The sequence below is a fragment of the Papaver somniferum genome, chromosome 1, assembly GCF_003573695.1.
Source record: "Papaver somniferum cultivar HN1 chromosome 1, ASM357369v1, whole genome shotgun sequence".
Lineage (NCBI taxonomy): Eukaryota > Viridiplantae > Streptophyta > Magnoliopsida > Ranunculales > Papaveraceae > Papaver > Papaver somniferum.
In genome coordinates, this window is record NC_039358.1 from 235,873,876 (window position 1) to 235,894,412 (window position 20,537).

Genomic DNA, 20,537 nt, shown 5'->3' on the forward strand with positions numbered 1-20,537 from the left:
TAAGAAGACGAAGAAGAAGAAGATAAAGATTTGCAGAGAGCTCACAGAAAAAAAAAGAGAAGACGAAGAAAAAAGAGAGAAGATTATCTCTCCTCAAACTCGGTTAATAAATAAGAAGAAAAAGATGACCGGTTAGATTTGAATGTGCCGGTAGAAAGGGAAAAAATCAGCACGTGTAGACAGTTACACTGAAATTACGGAAATATGTCGGCAAAGAAGAATACGAAAAGGTGAACGGGTGCGGCAATATAAATTGGAGTTTCTCATATATCGCACTCTTTTCGAAAGAAACAACATGAAAAGAGGCAAAATGTAGATACAAAATACCGCACACCAGTCAAACATGCGAAATAATGATCATCAAGACCAAGTGAAGACAATCGCATACATCTTATCCAAATGACGCATCACATGACGTCAGCTTAATCACGAGTAAAGTATGAAGAATCATGCGATGTTATAGAGTCTGTGCGATAAGATTCAATGTAAGTGTGCGTTAGTAACACACACCAAATCCGAAAATAAAGGCTTTCTTAACAGTCATCCACTATGTAAACCCCTATATAAATAGCCGAGCGATCTTGGTTGAGGGGGACTTTTCGGAGAGTGTAGGCAAGATATTTAGGAGAGAGAATGCGTATTTGCTTCCCAAGTTAGGGTTTGCTTATTACTTTGTATCCTGTTTGAAAATCTAAATAAAGATTCATGGAGTTCACTTAGATTGATTTGTAGATTTTAGTAAGGGTGTGGTTGTAGGATTTCCTGCAACTACAACTTGCATACACACCCGAATCTTAAGAGAGACTTTACTTGTAACATTATTAGAATGTCAAAGATGATAGTCTTCCGGAATATTGCACCATTTGAAATATTGTCACTGCCACCAGTACCTCTAATCTTCTTCTTCTTTCTCATATTTTTCACATTTTTGTTGCTTCCTAGTTTCTTTAGTTTCCGTTTGTTGCTGTTGCTGTGGTTGCACACGACATTCATAGCACTCAACTTAATAGGGTCAGTAGTACCCTCTTTCACTCTGGTTGTCCCATGTCCGTAATCATGTGGCTGTACATTACTCTGCATTACACGACATTCGTACATAAAGAGAAGTTAATCCCACCAGAAAAACACAACGACTCATGTTTCTATGTATCGAACTAAGATGCATAACTCATGAAATGCAGTCCCTAATACTGGAAAATATAGAACTAACGTCAACTATTGGTTGTAGCGATACCAATTTCAGAAGACATACGATGGAAATCTTTAGATCAACGAAGTGATTTAGTATATACTTCCCTTAGCTGTAAATATGCAAAACAGAGGATCAAGCAGATGTAGCTACATACCATCGTTTTTCTTCACCGATTGTTGATTAAATTAGGGTATTTTGTAGCATTAGGTTTAGAGTTCATGCTGTTTACACCTTAGAATCCTCCGATTGATTTAAAACTTAAAAGAGAGCAATTTATACAACGTGCCAGATGGATCCAAAAACCAATGACTACTTTGCCAGGCATCTCTTCGTGCTACGGGCCAAGTAACATATATAGTACCGTTCAGACGTCAGGCCCACCTTCATCATTAAAGTTACAGCCACTTCTGTTGAAATTAACATAAAGCAAGGCTACAACAGTACAACTACCAGATCCAGGAAAATGTTTACTATCGAAAGCTAGATGGAGGAAGGGAAAAATTACAATTTTCAAACAGACTTATCAGAAATGAGAGAAGATCTCTGAGAAATTGAAGCACAAACACAAAAATATCCAGGTTATCATACATGTAATTCAATGTTCTCCAGAGTAAGATATTCAGAAACTACATGAACTCCATAAAACTTATTCTCTGCTTCCTCCTTGGAATTGAATAACCATTTCTCCGTTTCGAAAAAACTATTGAAAAGAGTTTATCGCAGATCAATAACATAAAAGTTCAAATATCTTCAGTTTGGTTTCCATCATCTTAGCAAAAGTTAACCATGAAACCGTTCAGGTTGGAATTTCTGTATATCCTTTTTTTCTGGGTCTCTGACAGCTCTTGTCAGGGAATACGAATGAACAGGCTTACGACATCTCACGATCTTCTAAGTCGCTACTAGTTATGACGCCTTCTTGATTCATAGGCTCCCTTGATAGCATCCCAAAATGCAGGTATAGCAACATCTGTAGGTACTTCTTTAAACGATGGGAGATAGTTTACGTCCACAATAACATGGTCTCTAGTGCCTTCTTGAATCTGAAACTCAGAAAATAAAGAAAAAATATCAAGACAAAAGCAAAGAATGGTATCCATGTAATGGAGGTGAAAAAACCCAGACTTCGTACGAGCTATTGGTGCAAACACATACGGTCAACAGCTGTTCAATGAAACGTTTAAGAATCACCTAATACTGACATGTTAAAAATCAAACAGGACAAAGAGTTCCAAGGAATTCCGTCGAAAAGGGAGCCTATGAATCAAAATTGGGAAGTATTGTTGAATAGTCTATAGTTTCAAAAGAAAAAATGTACAAAACTTCACTTACAACAACATCAAAACCGAAGATGGTAAGATCCAGCTTTTTTCTAAGCCAGTGTGCTGCATCTGTCACTAATTCCAGATCAAGAGACGTACTGTCGGCGCTGGAGAGGCCTGAAGCTTCAATCTGACCTTTGGCTGTGGGCAGCGATTTTAAGCTGCGGTAGGTAAGGGAATGGTCTCTCATTGATCAGGTGTGTGGATGAGAGAGAGAGAGAGCAAATGTATGGTTCGCTCGTACATAATTGCCAATCTAAAACTTTGCACAAACCAAGGCCAGATAAAGATAAGAAAAACTACCTGTTGAAGGAGAGCGGTTTGAGCCCATCCTTCTCAAATGATGACAAGAAGACATCGGAGTTTGGTGTTGAGTTTTTGACAGCATGGAAAACCTTGTCCCCCAGAACATAAAATTTAAAAAGCACAGCTGAATGATCTACGTACTCCTGCAGTTTTAATAATGTTAAAATAATCAAATCAGTCGGTTATTCAGATTCAACCATTAAAACAAACTAAGTTAGTCCAAGACACTCGAAAGGGGTGGAGGTGAGACGCACACATTGATTTCCCCCGAGTAGCAATTTCAGTCAGAAAATTTAGTAAAACTGTTCATAATTCTTATATACCTGAATAACAGCTGGAAGGGGAACTGCCAAGTCCAGAAAGTCGTCAGTCCTAAAAACAATAGCCTGCGAATTCAAGAAAGACTATGTTACCAGCTTACCACAAACCTAGACAGACAATATAAGTTATTGTAGAAAACAAAAGAATGTCAGTTAATCGAGAATAAAAATCATATATAGAGCTAACACAGATATCCAAGATATTTACGGTTACGGATAGTGATCTACCATGATTCAATGCTTACAGTAGGTAATCAAGTGGCAGACGTCTGAACTCACTAGCATGTCTAAACTAATAAACAGTAATAATGGGATATCAGCAAACAGTTAGTGTACGATTATCAGTATTGGATGATTATGGACCTAAAATTCTTTAAACCGCTAGCACCAAAATACAAGAATCCAAAATTATGAGTGAACTGCATAAGAGCATGTCTGTACTCCAGTAGCGGATATCAGAACTCACTAGCATGTCTCAACTAATAAACAGTAAAAACGGGATATCGGATAAGTGTTTTTGCACAATTATCAGTATTGAACGATTCTGGACCTGAACTCTTTAACCCGCTAGCACTAAAACAAGAATCATAAACCATGAGTTCACTACAAAAGGGCAAGCCTGTACCATGTTGTGGGCATCAGCAACTCCGCAAGCAACTTGAGGCTTCACAATACTAGGAAGAAGTAATTCAGCTTCGGATAGCCTCTCCATCATATTAGGTTCATTAAAACTATCCACCTGAAAAGGGGGAGCAACAAATATAAGGAGATAAGTTTCAGATTGGAAAAATTAAGGTAAGCTGGAAAGAGTCGTAACCATCAACAGTGGTGAGATTAAATAGTGGTTCAAATAGTAGCCCTAAAGATCTAAAGAAAAGAATGCACTATACAAGATTCACCAAATAATTTTCTTTTCTTCATTTGACAAGCATTATTTGTTTTCCTTCACACTACCAAGGGGACAAGCTAGTTTCACAGGTTTTCTGTTTTTCAAATTTACTTGAGAACATCACTGGTCTTGTGTAAACAAAACATGTCCCACAACCAAAAATTTTCCAATATAACAAAAGAACCATTGGCAAATATGCATGGGTGCATCTGTTTTTCTACACAAGCAACAAAAAATACCATTCTAATTTGAAGACCTTTAGAAAGTGTGGGGCTCGAATTCTGCAGTCACCACTTGTTTTGAGTTCCTCCAATCCAGCTAAAAGTTTCTGGATCATTAATCTGTCAACTACAGGATAGATTTTATCAAGTGGGTCTATCACACAACAATCTGGGTGATCTTCGCAATACCTGTTAAAGAAAAGTCAGCATATCAGAAAGAAATGGTCAACTACATAATTGTGCTTTCTAATTTAGACGTAAATTACCGTTTCAATTCCTGCATGCCTTTGGAGAAAGAAATTCCATTAAAATACTCTGAAGAACCTGTCAGTTCAATGTTGGTAATTTCGTCAGTTGCTTTATGGAAAACGACATCAACTTCGTGCACTTGAGGTTCCAGTGGGAGATCGAAGGTGAGAGGAATAAACATCAGCCCGTTCTGAGTAGGATTCATGGGGAACGCCCCTCTCTGTTGGGGGCAGTGGGCAGACATTATATTCTAGAAAAAATATAACGAATACGCTAGTTCTCTCAATTTAGATATTCATGGGAATTACCTTGGCAAAATCTGCTTCTCGAGAAGCTTTCATTACATAACCAACTCTTACAACATTATTACCTGTAACCTGTTTAAATGTAAAAATAGAGAAAAAAATAACATGTGAGTTTAAAAGTAGAAAAAATGGCAGATTTGTTCTCTTGGGAGGGCATATCTGTAAAGAGGGGTATCCTAGGAACATAAGATAACAACCTTTCTACTCAGACGGCATAGTGTAAGAGGTAACTCTTCCAGCTTGTTAATAAGCATGACTTCTGAATCCTCCATCCCATCACCACTCTCCTTACCTAAACAGGAAAGGAAAATCTTGTTTAGCAGCGCATGAAATAGCATGTGCGATCAATCTTAAGAAAGGCATATGAAATTATCATTCGTTCCAAAAATGGAATGCTTACGTTTAGCAACAGTCAGCCATCCATGACCATGTAGTTTCAGAAAGAGGTCATCATCTTTACTTGAAGCTACATATAAACAACTCCCTCCAATGTCTCCCCAAGCTTGCAAAATTTCACTTACAGATGCATCTAATGCAGAAGTGTCAAGCATGAAGCAATCCAGAGAGTATAGCATTGCCATCTCCTTGAGGAAGATAACCTATTTCAAAGATAAAGCATTGACAGGAAGAATGTCACACAGTGTAGATACTAAAAATCCACAGCAGAGACAGTAGAGATAGAACCACGGAATGATAGGAGTTACAGATAATCGTTTTTCTTGCAATGAAAATGAGTGACAAATGGAACGTAGGAGTTAAAATAGAGAAATTTCGCTAAAAGAAAATACTCATGGCACCAGCTTGTCAATGATTGTTCAATGCATACAAATGTCAAATGATATAAGTTAGAGTTGCCGATAGAGTTAAGCCGGTTGTTCAACACCACTTGGCATAGTAAGTTCTTTGCATAAGAAATAGTGGGACAAATATGTAGAGTTACGGCATTGTGCTATACAGAGTTTAAGACAGCTGCAAGGAAACCTTATATTAAGATAGCAAAATCTAAGGTAGGAAAAACACACCTTTTGAGGTGAAACACTCGCTTGATAGGAAATTCCCTGCAAAACAGATGCACTAATAAATCAGAAAAGTCCAGTGCATCAAGGTAATGCACCACTATAAGACACCAAGATTTTGTTATGCTGGCAGCCTAAAGAGAAACAAACACAATCATACACAGGGCATTTCAGCCGAACCGCCAATAGCAAAATAAATTTCACCCGTGCACTTCAGTAAATGCAATCAAATTTACTTATCACCTGAAACCCCTTCCTCGAGCAATCAAATTTACCAAATGTGCAAAAATTGGGGATCGTAAATCCTTCAAAACCATCATGATCATTCATAACATTCTTGATTCCAAATACACAGATCCACAAAACTAAAACCAAAACTTTAACATTCATAAATTTAACTCCATATCTAAACATACAAAATCTTCACTAATCAATAAAAATACTCACCCAATTTCATGCATCACCTTTTACCCTAACTATCAATTTCTAAACAAAAACCTTTCAATTCATCAATCAAATCAAAACCCTAAGTTTCTATCCAGTATTTGATCATAAAAGCAACAAAACCCCACCCCATTTCAGAAGAAATCAAACAAACCCATACTCCAAAACCATAAATTGCAAAAAAAAAAAAAAAAAAAAAAAAAAGATTCAATTTTTAACTAACAAGGATCTAAAAAGAGGTGTTAATAAGATAACAATTGTACCGTATGGAGATTTGAGTATTGGAGTCTGCTGAGAAGAGATTCAGAACCAGATTGAAAAAAAGTATTTCCATTGTTATCTTCAGCAAACAAAAGTGATTCATCGAGTAGAACTCCTCGTATAAACCCACTACTACCACCCATTTTTGGTGATTTTAATCGGGTTCCTGATAACCCTCTACTACAGAGAGTGATGATAATGAAATTCTGAGAAATGGGTTTTCGATAAAACACAAGAAAAGGAGAAGGACGAGGAGGAGGAGAATAGATTACACGCGTCTCAAGTAAGCTGCTGTGAAGTGTGTGCATGACTCACACTTGAAGAGAAAAAGTATAGAATCTTGAAAAGCCAGCGTTGGGGGAGTCCTACACATGCCTTAAGGGGGTCCTACACATGCCTTAAAAAGGGTTACTCCTGGTTATCATCCAATGGATCTCGACAGACCGACGGGGAGTGCTACACCTACCGCGTGTATCTCCCCTAAAAATCCTGATAGGGGATCGGATCGTTTAGGGGGCGTTCTGTGTATTGGGATTATTAGTGGGGAAAGTGGGTCCATGTTTTGTATGAGATGGGATTTTCATCGGAACCAAGAATCGGTAAACCTAGTATTTCCGACAGATCGATCTTATAGTGGGATCACTTAAAAACAGCAGAGACACCTCAAATGTCCCGTTGTTGGAACTTTTTTTTATGTCTATGTAGTATTAATCTTCAAGAACATCTCAAATGCAAACGTTGAGGTTTTAAAACTGTACGACATTTCAAATTTAAGATCTTTTTCACTAAAATTATCATTTCTAATGAAAAGTTGAAGGTTGTAGAAAAAGATGATAGGGCTAAGAGGAACAAAGGAAAAGGTCTAAATTTAATTCAACAGCTAATGAGAAAGGTATGGCATTACTTTCGCGATAGCTTCAAATACAATTAAGTATTTCAATATTCGGTTTTAAAAGTAACTTGTGGGAGTGGAAAAAGAAGAAAGTAAGAAGAAGATACTTGATTTTTTCCCATTTGCAATTTGGTGGAACATATATTTAGAAAGGAACGGGAGGGCATTCCAAGGAAAATACAAGAAGGGAAAAGATCTTATCTATGATGTAAAATGTTTGGTTTTCAACTGGGATGTCAGCCACAAAATTTTGATATGGTTATTAGGAATTGACATGTACCAATTTGCTGATCCATGCGGCTTGTCTTTATTTCTAGCTTTCTTTCTTTCTTGTATGTCATACGTCTTTTGTATTCTTTTTTGCTCAGCCGATCTATTTTTCCTTTGTTTCAGTTGTTCTTCTAATAAATTTTTCCCTTCTTGCATAGAGAAAATGAAAGAATCTATATTAGACTCTATCTTTGACTTTGGTTCTTAAGTCCACATCATCATTTAAACAAAGTTTGTTAGATAAGACCTTCGAGATTGGAAATGAACTTTAGGTGAAAAGTTTTATCTTTAATTTTTTTCGTCTTTTAGCAATGACTCACTTAAAGAACGTGTTAATAGTCCATATAGCTGACCTTGACCCAAATCTTTGGAGATGCTCTTAAGACCCATGATCGTGAAGAAAATCTAATCTAGACTTTCTCCTTTACCCCCACTTAGCTATGTTATCTTTCTTTATGACCTTCATCCTAGCACTAGATGCGAAAATTGAGTACATGAGAGGTCTTAAATCTAAGTTGTCATGTTTCTAAGACCTTTATACTCCTTGTACTGGAGATACTCTTATACTCTTAAATCTAAGTTGTCATGTTTTTAAGACCTTATTTCAACTCATCCATGAAACCGGTTTAACTGACCTAGGTTATCATGGTATCCCCTATACCTGGACTAGTGGCAAAAATTGAACAGGAAGAATAAAATCTAGACTTGATAGAGCTCTCATGAACTCAGATTGGTTACTGTCCTTCCCTGATACTACTTTAAAACATCTACCCATTTTAGGTTCTGATCACTGCCCTATTTTCCTTGATCTATACCCAAATGAAATCATCAAAAGTAGGAACTGGAAATTCTTTGAGTGCTGGATTAGGGATCCATCTTGTAAGGATCAGATACAAACCTCTTGGTCTTCCTCTGTGCAAGGTTCAGCTGCTTATCGCTTAGACAAAAAACTAGATACCAACAGGAGGGATTTATCCAAATGGAATAGGAAGTCTTTTGGGAATATTCATGATAACATTAATTGTCTTCAGAATGAACTAACCCATTTGCAGCAACTACCAAACAATTAAGAGACAGTTATTGAGATCCGAAGGGTAGAAAATGAAATAAGTGAAGGGCATGCACGTGAAGAAGAATTCTACAGGAAAAAAATCAAGGGATACAATGTTCCATGAAGTTGATCAGAATACTAAATACTTCCATCAACAAACAAACAAACAGAAGAAGATCAAGGAATCGCATCGAATCACTTCTCAAACCAAATGGCAGTTGGGTCTCTAGCAGGGAGAATCTTGAAGCACTACTTACTTCTCATTTCACAAACATCATGAGTACAACCACACCAGAGTACAATGAGGAGCTCTTCAGTATTCTCCCAAAATATATCACTGAAGAAGAAAATATTGTGCTTACACGCATACCAGAGGAAGAGGAGATATTCATGGCTTTAAGAAGTATGCAACCATGGAAAGCGCCGGGACCAGACGGCTTTCCACCTGGTTTTCTTCAATCTCAATGGAATACAACGAAAGAAGATGTGGTTCAAATGGTCCAAAGCTTTTTCATTAACAGAAGAATGTTGCGGAGAATGAACAAGACTAACATGTGTCTCATACCTAAGGTACAACTTCCACAAGCACCAGGGTATTTTAGACCAATCGCATTATGCAACACAACTTACAAGCTCATAACAAAGATCATGGCACTAAGGCTGAAACCAATGTTGGAAAAACTGATTTCACCCATGCAGGCGGCTTGCGTACCAGGGAGGAAAATTGGTGATAATATCACACTCGCACATGAGCTCATTCATTGCATGAGAAGGAAAAAAAACTAAAAAAGGTTACATGGCAGTAGAACTGGATATGTCAAAGGCGTTCGATCGTGTTGAGTGAAATTTTCTACGCAGAGTTATGGAGGGTTTTGGCTTTGCGGATCACTTCTGCAATCTGATTCAGGAATGTGTGAGTACAACTGAGATACAAGTACTGCTCAATGGTTCACCGTGTAAGGCTTTCAAACCAAGTAGAGGGATACGACAGGGTGATCCTCTGTCACCCTACTTATTTCATCTTACAATGGAAATGTTCACTAGACAACTAACAAAAGCTAAAGCTGAAAAGAAGATTCAATGAATCAAAATAGAGAAAAATGCACCTCCAGTTTCACACTTACTGTTTGCAGAAGACTGCCTGCTATTTTTGAAAGCTGATCTCCACAATGCTGAAAATATTCTACATATAATACAAGCCTTTGGTTCGATTTCTGGCCAGCAAGTTAACCTACAAAAATCTGCGGTTTTCTTCTCCAGGCATATACACTCAAGATTCTGCAGGATATTATTGAGAAGATTGAAGATGAGGAAAATGTCACTTGACGAAAAGTATTTGGGAATCCCTCTGTTTTTGAATAAAAAGAAAACTACATCTTTCTCATCTCTGGTAGAAGGTATGAACACGAGATTGTTGAAGTAGAATGGCAAGTTCCTAACTCAATCAGGCAGATCTATAATGATGAAACATGTTCTTAATGCCATGTCGTCTCATCAAATGAGTGTTCTCAAAATTCCAAAAAAGACGATAAGGGAGATGGATGGAGTCCAAAGGAGATTCTGGTGGAAGAAGAAAGAAGGGAACGGGGTGTGCTTTATCTCCCGGGACAAGATAAATACTTATAAAAAGAATGGAGGATAAGGTTTCCGTGACCTAGAGTGTTTCAACAAAGCATTACTGGCAAAGTCAACAACTATGGGAAAAGGCATTAAAGAAAGGAATTTCCCAGACACATCGATTCTACATGCAAAAAAGAAGAAGAACTCCTCATGGGCTTGGCAGAGCATTCAAGGTGAAGTGAAGTTTGTGCACAAATACAGCTTTTGAGTATTAGGGGATGGTACAAAGATCCTAACATGGAAGGATAATTGGATAAGCGGAGAACAAGCACCACCAGTATCAATAGTGGACTTTGATTTGGCAGTTCAATACAGTACAGTTGGTGACCTCATTGATCAGGGAACAAAAACCTGGAAAACTGCAGTACTTCAACAACTCTTCACACCTGAAACTGCCCAGAAAATTTTTGGTATGAGAATCCTTACACATTCCACAGATAGGTTAATCTGGACCCTTACTCGCAATGGCAGTTTCACGGTTAGATCGGCTTATAGGAAACTAGTTGAACTCAAATCGAATATGGCGGTTACTTAATACGAAGAAATGACAGTGTTTTGGAAGAAACTATGGGAGCTCAGTACTCTACCAAGAATCAAAACTTTTGTATGGAAGTGTGTACAAGACATCATCCCATCCAGTGAACGTATGGGAAGGGTCAAACACTACACGGGTGAACTCTGCAGTATCTGTCATCAGCACATAGAAACAACTAAGCATATTGTCTGGGAGTGTGCTTTTGCTCAGGCGGTTTGGACTTCAATTCCAAGAGCAAGAAGAAGTATGGTCAATGAAAACCATAGTGTTGCACAGTGGATTCAAAGTTGGTTTGCAAACGACTTTCTCAATTTGGACAGCGACTGGATGGTTAAGATGGCTAATGCATGCTGGGAGATATGGAAAGAGAGATGCCGAAGTGTCTTTGATGGGAAAAGACCTAATCCGGTGGAAGTTATATGAAGTATACAATATCTTAATAATATGACAGGAGCAGGAATGTTTAAACAACAAACTGTCGTGGACACACTAGTATAAATATGGGCTTTGGTGACGGTTCACTATTGAAAACCATGACAGTTCATAAATGAACTGTTACAAAAGAAAAAGGTATGAGACATAAGTGACCGTTTTTTACTATAACTCACACTAATGTTGGTAAACAATCGTGGCAGTTTTTAAACTGATGCCGAATGTTTATACAATGACAGTTTTTGTTAATTTACGTTGCCATACACTGATGTACAGTAGCAGTTTATGAATTGTTGCTTATCTTAAGCCTATGCAACTGTCAAATGAAAGAACTGTTATGGAAGTGTAAACTCATACGTAACAGTTCGTTCAATTACCGCTACTTCCATTTATAATGACAGCTCTGCTCCAAAACTGCTACTGTTCATATAATCTACCATAAGACATTCTCATACGCACGAAGTTGTTAGTTTGAGTCCCTAACTAGTCATTGTCGTGGTCTGTAGTGTGGTCGGTCAGTTTTGTAACTTCTGCTAGTGGGTCTCTCGACATCTTCGCCTCTCAGTTCCGTTGGAAACCCCAGAAGAAAATGCTTAAACACAATTTCCCAATGCCATCACCCATCTCCACTCCATTACACGAAAATCCTAATCTCTTTCAATAATTCTCATCTCTCTCTTCTCATGGTCTCCTATTAGCAAAATATGGTCATCTTTTACTTCAATCTAGGTTTCATTTCTTGCTTCAATCATTATCTCTTGATCACTCACTATCTTGCTTGCTCTTAAATATTTCCATTTTGTTCTTTTGTAAAGAAATCGAGCTTTAAAGCTCTCTCTGCCTAATCTCCATTAGAAAACCACAGGAATCTCTTGATTTCTTCTCTCAGTAAAAATTATGGTCCGGAGTTACTTGATTGGGTTCTTGATGGTGGTTGCGAAGATTATTAAGTATGTGATTTCTTACAAGGTATAAGTTTTCGGGTTTTTTTTATTATTGAAATCCCTAGTTTATGATTTGGGTTTATTTTACTTTTTCAGTTTAGTTTGTTTTCCAGATATGTTTTCTTTTGTATGAGGCCCTAGCGAGACATTATTATGCAGAATTTAATTCAGATGTAGGCATTCAAACTGATTTTAACTTGGATTTCCGGATCATTTTTTCCTTGCTTTAATTTCATTAAGTTATATTCTATGAACAGTTAAAAATATAACTTGCATTCCGTTGTGCCTTTGTCTAGGCATCTTGAATAGAATCAAAGTAAATTTGAAAGACATGCATCCCCAATGGCGTTGTATCAATCCTGATTTAGACAAATCTGATGCAATTTTTTTCTTAGCACATAAAACCAGTATGGTGAGTTATGTCAGGTATATAAGATTATAAATGCTATATGATGGCTTTAATCGTTTTTTATGCCTGGTATCTCTTATGGCAGAGAATATGGCCTCTCTCTGTTTTAGTGAAATAGTTGATATTTTGTCACAAGATCCATGTGTGTTTAGATTTTAATACATCAAAGTTTACTTTGAATCCTTTGATTTGACAGTCAGGATCAGACTTTGAGGTTAGTTAGTTGTCTAAGCATCATTTGTTTAAGATTCTTCCTATCAAGCTTGAGGAGTGTTTTTATTAGTTATAATATCATCCAAGAGGTGGCCCATTGGCCAAGTGGTTTCTGATTTCATCAGTGTTTTTATCGTGTAGGTGTCCTAAAACTTCCGACTGAGCTCCACAATCATAGCATAATCAAATAACCAAATCACCATAACATCCTCAAATGCTAGCTCAGGTTCGTGCCCAAATAAGTTGTTTCCTTAATTTTAATTTCGTTTGACCACATGCCAGTATGCCACCAAAGCTTTTTATCCTCATGCTTTCAATTATTGGTAGAATTGTTGTTATCGTGAAGAGGACTTGGCTACTTAAGAATCAAAGGTTTCTTTTTTCTAATTGGGCCCTTGCTTATCGTGTTATTTTAAACTCTAATCATTTTAATCCTTCCGGTGTAGTTATATTTTCCATGTCTCATTTCTAATGAATATATTTGTCAATTTCTAGGCGTAAAATCTGAGAAGCTGAGAGATAGTTAGACTAGGCATAATGGCGTGGTTTTTTGTTGCGTTGGATGTAAATTATGGTGAGCTCCTAAACTATTTTCCATTTCAGGTACATATCATGCCATTGCTCACTTGAACATTTAGTTCATGTGCTCATTCTTTTGTTGGACAAACAATTAACGGTTTGTTATTACTTTTACCCAGGGAATGAAAGTATAGTCACACTTATACTTATCCCTGCAATATAACTCTTCATCACTAATAAAAATTTGAACAACTTGAACTATACTGCTTATTATTTTTAATATACCTATTCACCAAGTGCTCGACCACTTGTTAATGGTGAAGTGGAAGCTGGTACTCTAACGAAGAAAATTTTTGAATACTCAACAACTCTTGAAGTAGGCATATAGATATTATATCTCTTTATTCATTTTCATTGGTCCATGGTTCTATGGGATGCGTTAATTATCATCAAATGTTTTTTCTTCCATTCTACTAAAGCACAAAATTACCTGGGATGAGATACAAGATGCCTGTTTCTTTCCTTGATTACTTAATTTGGCATGTTCAGTTGTATGCAGTGTTCAAGATTGTGTTTACAATTATTACCTATTACATTATATGGGTAAGTGATTTTTTTCTGTGTGTACAGGAAACTGTGAGAGCTTTGCCAATTCAGGAATTTTGTGTCATGGTTGCAACTACATCAATTTTTCGAAGAACAGTTCTTCATCCACCGTATTATCTGGTTTCAAGTAAGCCTTAGTTTCTTTTTGAGACAATCAAAATGTTCTTCGCATATAGAACAAATGACTGCAATACTACAAGACGGCTAGGATGAAGGATGTTCGGTTTCGTTACCTTGTCTCGGCATGTTTTGGATTGTGTCTACAATTTTTGGGCATCTTTTAATGTTTGTGAAATGTGATCCACTTTGCAGGTACCTATCAGGACTGCTTTCCTTCAGAAGTCTACAATGAAGGCTATGACTACACAAATCCTCTAATAATGGAGTGCACAAGACCTCCAATCAAGAGGCGCAGATGCTAAATTAGAGCATTGAATTTCAAGAAATCTAAGGTAGTGGAAGCTACTTTAGAGCATTAGAGTTCTGTAAATACTCTCTATTGTAAGGCAAAAAAGATAGTAATTTATTTATTTAGTTTTATCTTTGGTTTTATCATTGTGTTCGAACCTTGAATTTCATAAATAACAAGGTATTTAAGTAGTAAAATTGTTTCTTTTAGCTTTATCTTCAATTTAAAGTATCACCAATAACGTAACATTAACTCACTACAAATCAAATTATCCAATACAGTAGTACGGAAATTATGATACTGAAAAGGAAGTACGATGACAGTTTTACAGAAAATGTGTCGCAGAAGATAGTTGACAGTGACTGCTTTTACTAAAAAACTATCATTGTAAATTATCAACTATGACAGGTTTACGAAGGAACTGCCATCTTAACACAAGAAATCGAGTTTATGATGACAGTTCCATTTACAAAATGTTACACTAAGTTCTCAACAACGACAGTTTTATGAAGAAACAGTTATGTTATAGCCACAATTCTGTAACAGTTTCTTAAAGACCTTTTGTAACTGAGGCTTTGGTGACAGTCCAATATTTTTCCAAAACTGTCATATAAGCATTTTGGTGACAGTTTTTAACTGTCATCTAAGCCCATTTTTGTACTAGTGAATAGTTGTAGCAGAACTATTATAGCTTCATCTCTTTGGCTTCCTCCCACTGCACCTTTTTACTCAATTTGTTGTGATGCTTCCTTCAAAAAGATTATTTCAGTTGCACATACTGGCATTGGACTAATCCTTCGTGACTCTACAGGTACCTTTGAACGGGGACGCTGCATCTATGATCATGGACACCTAGATGCGGAGCATGCAGAAGTGAAAGGTCTACTGCAAGCTATTCAATGGGCGGAGGAACTCAATATTCAACATGTTTGCGTTGAGCTTGACGCGCAGAATGTAGTTGCAGCAGCAAATTGAGATTGTAGCAAAGTTAGGTGGGAGTTACAGACTCTCATACTAGACGTTATCAGTTTTTTAAGCAAGCATCCATACTGGACTTGCAAGTTTATTAGTAGAAAGCAAAATAAACCAGCAGATAGACTGGCTAAACACTCTAGGAATTTTTACATTAGTAGCACTTGGATTCATTATCTTCCAAGTTTTTTTATTGCATCTTTGAACGCTGATATAGCCTGTGTAACAAACTCTAGTTCTTAATAAAATTATCTTTTTGCATCAAAAAAAAAAATCTAAAATTATTGTTAAACAAAACCGTTCACTCATATAATGGATGGGACCATCACCCAAGAAATACTGGGTCCCATTTTTAGGGTGGAGTAATGTGCGTAGTTTTTATGAATTTCACGAGGACAATATGACAATAATTTTTATACCTCGGTAGCAGTGGCTATTGAACCAATGATGCTACGTTGACAACAATTTCTACCGGGTTTGATCCCGTGCAAGGATCAAAGGACTGTCCTGTAATGACTCGAGCATTTGGATAGGAGTGAGGCAAAGTGGAACCCACCTTTTATCTCACACAGTATCCTCATCCGGGAGAAACTCCCTGTACATAAATCATTCGCACCCGCAGTTAATTTCTTATCTTTTTTTATTTATTTGGGATCATTTGGTCTCAAATAACAAATAACGCATTTGTTAAAGACTCGGTCTTTAGGTCTCAAATTATTGCCTTCAAATATAAGAATATGAATTCTAGTTTAGCTTATTCTGACTTCAAATATAAGAGTCACAATTATAACCGACACTCCTCTATTTTTATTATGTATGAAATTGATCATAACAAAAGAATTTGAGTATACATTGAAATTTTTTTTACCAAAACCAGCTTTGATTCGTTTTCCCTATTTTGGGAATATTTGGTGGGATAATTTCATTTGGTACATGACATTCACGTAATTTCAGATAATTGAGATCTCAATTTTTGTAGTTTTTCTTTTGGTGTCGGTTTAGAATGACTGTCAAAAGAGCCCCAAAAGAATTTTATTTTAGATTAAGTTGATTTACCGATCAAATAATTTCTTTTCTTTTATTCTTTCCTTTTGAAACTACCATATAATTACGGGTCATTGCTAGGCAATCTTAATTATATGTTAATGAACTAGTTTAATCGAGTCAATTTTGTGTTAGTATTAGATTGGACTAAAGAGATTAAAGTTATAGATCAGAGTCAGTAGTTGTTTGATTAGATTGTATTGGGTGGTTTTCTTCATAAGCGAAGTTATTTTATTTTTTTTGATAAGTGGAAATTTCTGAGGAACCCAAGTTTAATACCTTTCTCTTTCTTAAATCTATCATTAAAATGATGTATATGTGTAGCCCAAAATAGAAAATCTACGGTTGAAAGTAATAGTTTTGGATTAGATTTAGATCTACACATTTTCAGATGGACTAAATTGACCTTAATTAATTTACGTATTATTAACAAAAACAAATTTTCTTTAAAATTCCATTCATAATCGGTCATTTTTTTTAATAAGAAAGGAACTTTTCATTGACAGAAAATTACTAAACTACATCAAGTTTACCGGAGACGGGAGACTATAACCACTCATGCAAATTCTCTAACCAAAAAACAGTACTATTACTTAGCCTAGCATCTTTAGCTAAGAGATGTATTACCTCATTTGTTTCTCTCGGGACATAACAACATTCCCATTTATTAAAAAACTTAAGAAGTACTAAACAGTCATATTAGACTATTTGTTGTCCGTTTTACTGCTTCCTGCTTTCCATTGATTGCATTCACCCCTTTAAGACAATCTCCTTTCAGCTGAAGGTTGACAACCTGATTTGCAACTGCCCATTTGATCCTCTCCAAAGAAGCATGTGTCTCAGCCTTTAGAAAAAGATGCATCAAAGTTAATTTTTGTAAAATATTTAGGAGGCCTTTTCTAAGGTACATGTACTCTAGCTCTAGTTCCATGATGATCTCTATTCAACTGATTATTAATGCTAGTAACCCAATCATGTCTATTTTGCTTTGACAGTTTAACTATAATCGACACATTCACTTGAGCGGTATCAAACACAACATCACAACGTAATTTCCAAATTTGCCATAAAGTAAACGCCGCAATCTTAACCATAGTCTTGTTAGCTTCTACAAAGTTGCCATTATATGTAAACCATCTTGCATTCCAGTCACAACGCCTCATACCTGAGCACAAACCTGCAATATTAAAGTCCATCGTCTCCCAAATAGCTTTAGAGATATCACAATCAATTAATAAATGTTGCACATCTTCAATTTCTTTATTACAAAAAGGACAGTGTGATTAATATCAGCAATGTATCTAGATAACCTTCCTCTAACTTGTACACAATCATGCACACATTTCCATAAGAAATGCATAATCTTAGGGGGTAAACAAGCTTTCCAAAATTTAGTCAATGGAAAATTATTAGTCCTACCATCAACACCAGAAACCCTATTCGTAGAATCAATAGCTCTATAAGTTGTTTTGACCGAGAAAAACCCATTTTCAACTGAGACCCATCTCAACTGATCACTACCGAAACAAGAATTCTTATGTTTATTATGTCTATGACAGTTTCCTCATCAAACAAACAATTGAAAATATTTACTCTCCAAGTCTTAGAATTATGATCAATTAACTGGTCAACTTTTCGGATAGAAGAAGAGATAAATTGAGAATTTGGAGGAGTTTTCCAACCCAAAATCAGAATATCTTTCCAGATTGAAATACTTTTACCATCCCCAACCTCCCAACAATAATTCTTTTTAATGATGCTAATACTCATACATACACCTTTCCATATCCAAGATCCCACATTTTCATTAACATAATGAAGAGGATTATGAAAAGGAAAATACTTACCTTTCATGACTTTGCCCCATAACATGTTTTCTTCAGTAATCAATCGCCACACCAATTTTTTTAAGAGAGCCTATTCATCACTTCAGTCTTTTGATATTTAGACCACCTAACTCTTTCGGTTGAGCAACAGTTTTCCACTTAATGAGATTTAGACTGCTACCATTTTGTTTTTTATCAAGGACAAAATTCCTTTGAAACCTATCAAATTTATCAGTTAGAATCTTCGACATAGGAAAAACAGATAAATGATGTGAAGCTAAAGACCCTAAGACAGTTTGCACTAACACAGTCCTGCCATGCATGCTGATTTAAATGCTTACCATTCCATAAGGCCAACTTATTACTAAATTTTTCAGAGAGATGTTTAAAAGTCTCTACTTTTTTCTTCTGAATTAAAAGTGGCACTCCCAAGTATTTATCTTGTAAGGTCAACCTCCTAATATTCAAAATACTAGCAATCTAGTTCTTAACATTAAGGTCAGTCTTCGGACTGAAAGCTAACCCCTGACTTTTCAAAATTAATGGACTGCCCTGAGAATTTACTAAACATATGAATTATTTTCAGCTAAATGTTTGGCTCCATTAACAGTAGCACGAGTAAACACTAGGCAATCATCAGTAAAAAATAAATGGTTAATAGATGGACAGTGTTTTGTAACTCTTACCCCCTGGATTTTCCTACTATTTTCAGCATGCTGCAGTCTAGAAAAATATTCCATACAAAGTATAAAAAGATAAGGAGACAAGAGGTCTCCCTGCCTAAAACCCTTTGTAGGATAAAAAATCTCACCTGGGCTGCCATTAAGAAGAATAGATGATGTAACAGTCGACACACATTCATGAATCATATCACACCATTGCTCATGAAATCCTAACCTTTTAAGAGTAGCAATCAAAAACCCCATTAAATCATAAAATCCTTAGACATGTCAAGCTTAACTGCCATAAGGCCTTTCTTAACTCTACATTTTTTTATGGTGTCAACTACTTCATGAGCTATAACTATATTATCATTTATTAACCTAGAAGAGAGGAAAGAAGCTTGATAAGGTCTTATTAATTATCTTATCCAAAACCTTTTTCAATCTAGTAGCAAACAACTTAGAAATGATTTTGTACGAAACATTACTAAAGCTAATAGGCCTAAAATCAGAAGCATTTTTAGGAGTTTCATTTTAGGTATGAGACTAATAAAGCTATGATTCATTTGGTTAAGTAAATGTATAGAGTGGAAAAAAGCCTTAACCATATTGACAACATTTTCTCCAACTACACCCTACATTGGCTGGTAAAAACCGGGTGGATAGCCATCAGGACCTGGAGCGGTCCATGGCTGCATTTGAAAGAGGACATTTTTAATCTCCTCAGAAGTTGAAGACTGAAGAAGCATAAGATTATCTTCTTCAGTAATACAAGGTTGCAAACTCAACAAAAAATTATCAGGTTTATCAGGCTTAGAGATCTTACTAACCTTATAAAAATGCTCTCTAAGCTCACTAGAAATGCTAGTTCTATCGGTTAACCAAGTCCCATCACTGGATTGAATAAACTCAATTTGGGTCCTTTTGTTCCTGAATTTAACTTTATTTTGGAAATACCTAGTGTTTTTATCTTGAAGAGGTACATCCTCTTTAATTCTTTGCATATCAAAGTCTTGCTGGACTTGGTACCAATGATTGAATTGATTTTCCAGAGCAGTGACAGTCTCTAAATTGCTGACTCTATCACCATTCTGTAAAACAGTGTCAAGTTGGCCTGAATAATCGGTCATTTAATTATGGATAGTTTCTCCTTTTCTTCTTTTCAATAATTTCAAAGTCAAATCTCCAAGATCCAAAAATCTAGGGATTTTTTATTTTGTTATTACGTATAACCTCAAAGTCTTTCCAATTGATTTTTTTTATAAGAAATCCTTGCTGATTGCTACCATCTCAACTTGGAAAGAATTATAACTGCATATCCAGATATGGTGTTGCATCATAACGACACTACCATTGTCTATCAAGTGCCAGTGCTGTTTCTCGAGGAAGACGAAAAGAAATCATCCAGAAAATTGGTGATGTAGATAAATCATAATCAAATTACATCTGATGGCCTGAAAGAGATGAGCTATTAGGAGATTTATCACTTTCAATTTAAGAAAGTGTTTCACCAAGTCTCAAAGTATTGGCACACGGGTTTATGCATGGTTAATTATCAGTACATAGAGTCATGTGCTTGTGGTTGAATATTTGCTTGAGGTCTCTCGC

The 20,537-nt window shown here is 36.2% G+C and overlaps 1 protein-coding gene across 1 annotated transcript; it reads right to left on the bottom strand.

The window, feature by feature from the left end:
- Positions 1-1,584: 1,584 nt before the first annotated feature.
- Positions 1,585-6,823, bottom strand: LOC113319788 (inositol 1,3,4-trisphosphate 5/6-kinase 4-like). Its single transcript, XM_026567996.1, has 12 exons — positions 6,528-6,823; positions 5,827-5,862; positions 5,205-5,403; positions 5,002-5,096; positions 4,808-4,876; positions 4,517-4,719; positions 4,286-4,439; positions 3,766-3,879; positions 3,144-3,206; positions 2,818-2,963; positions 2,525-2,675; positions 1,585-2,235 (listed from the first exon to the last, which is right to left on the bottom strand). The coding sequence occupies exons 1-12, from the start codon at positions 6,666-6,668 to the stop codon at positions 2,095-2,097; spliced, it is 1,512 nt and encodes a 503-aa protein (XP_026423781.1). The 5' UTR covers positions 6,669-6,823; the 3' UTR covers positions 1,585-2,094.
- Between the last annotated feature and the right edge of the window lie 13,714 nt (positions 6,824-20,537).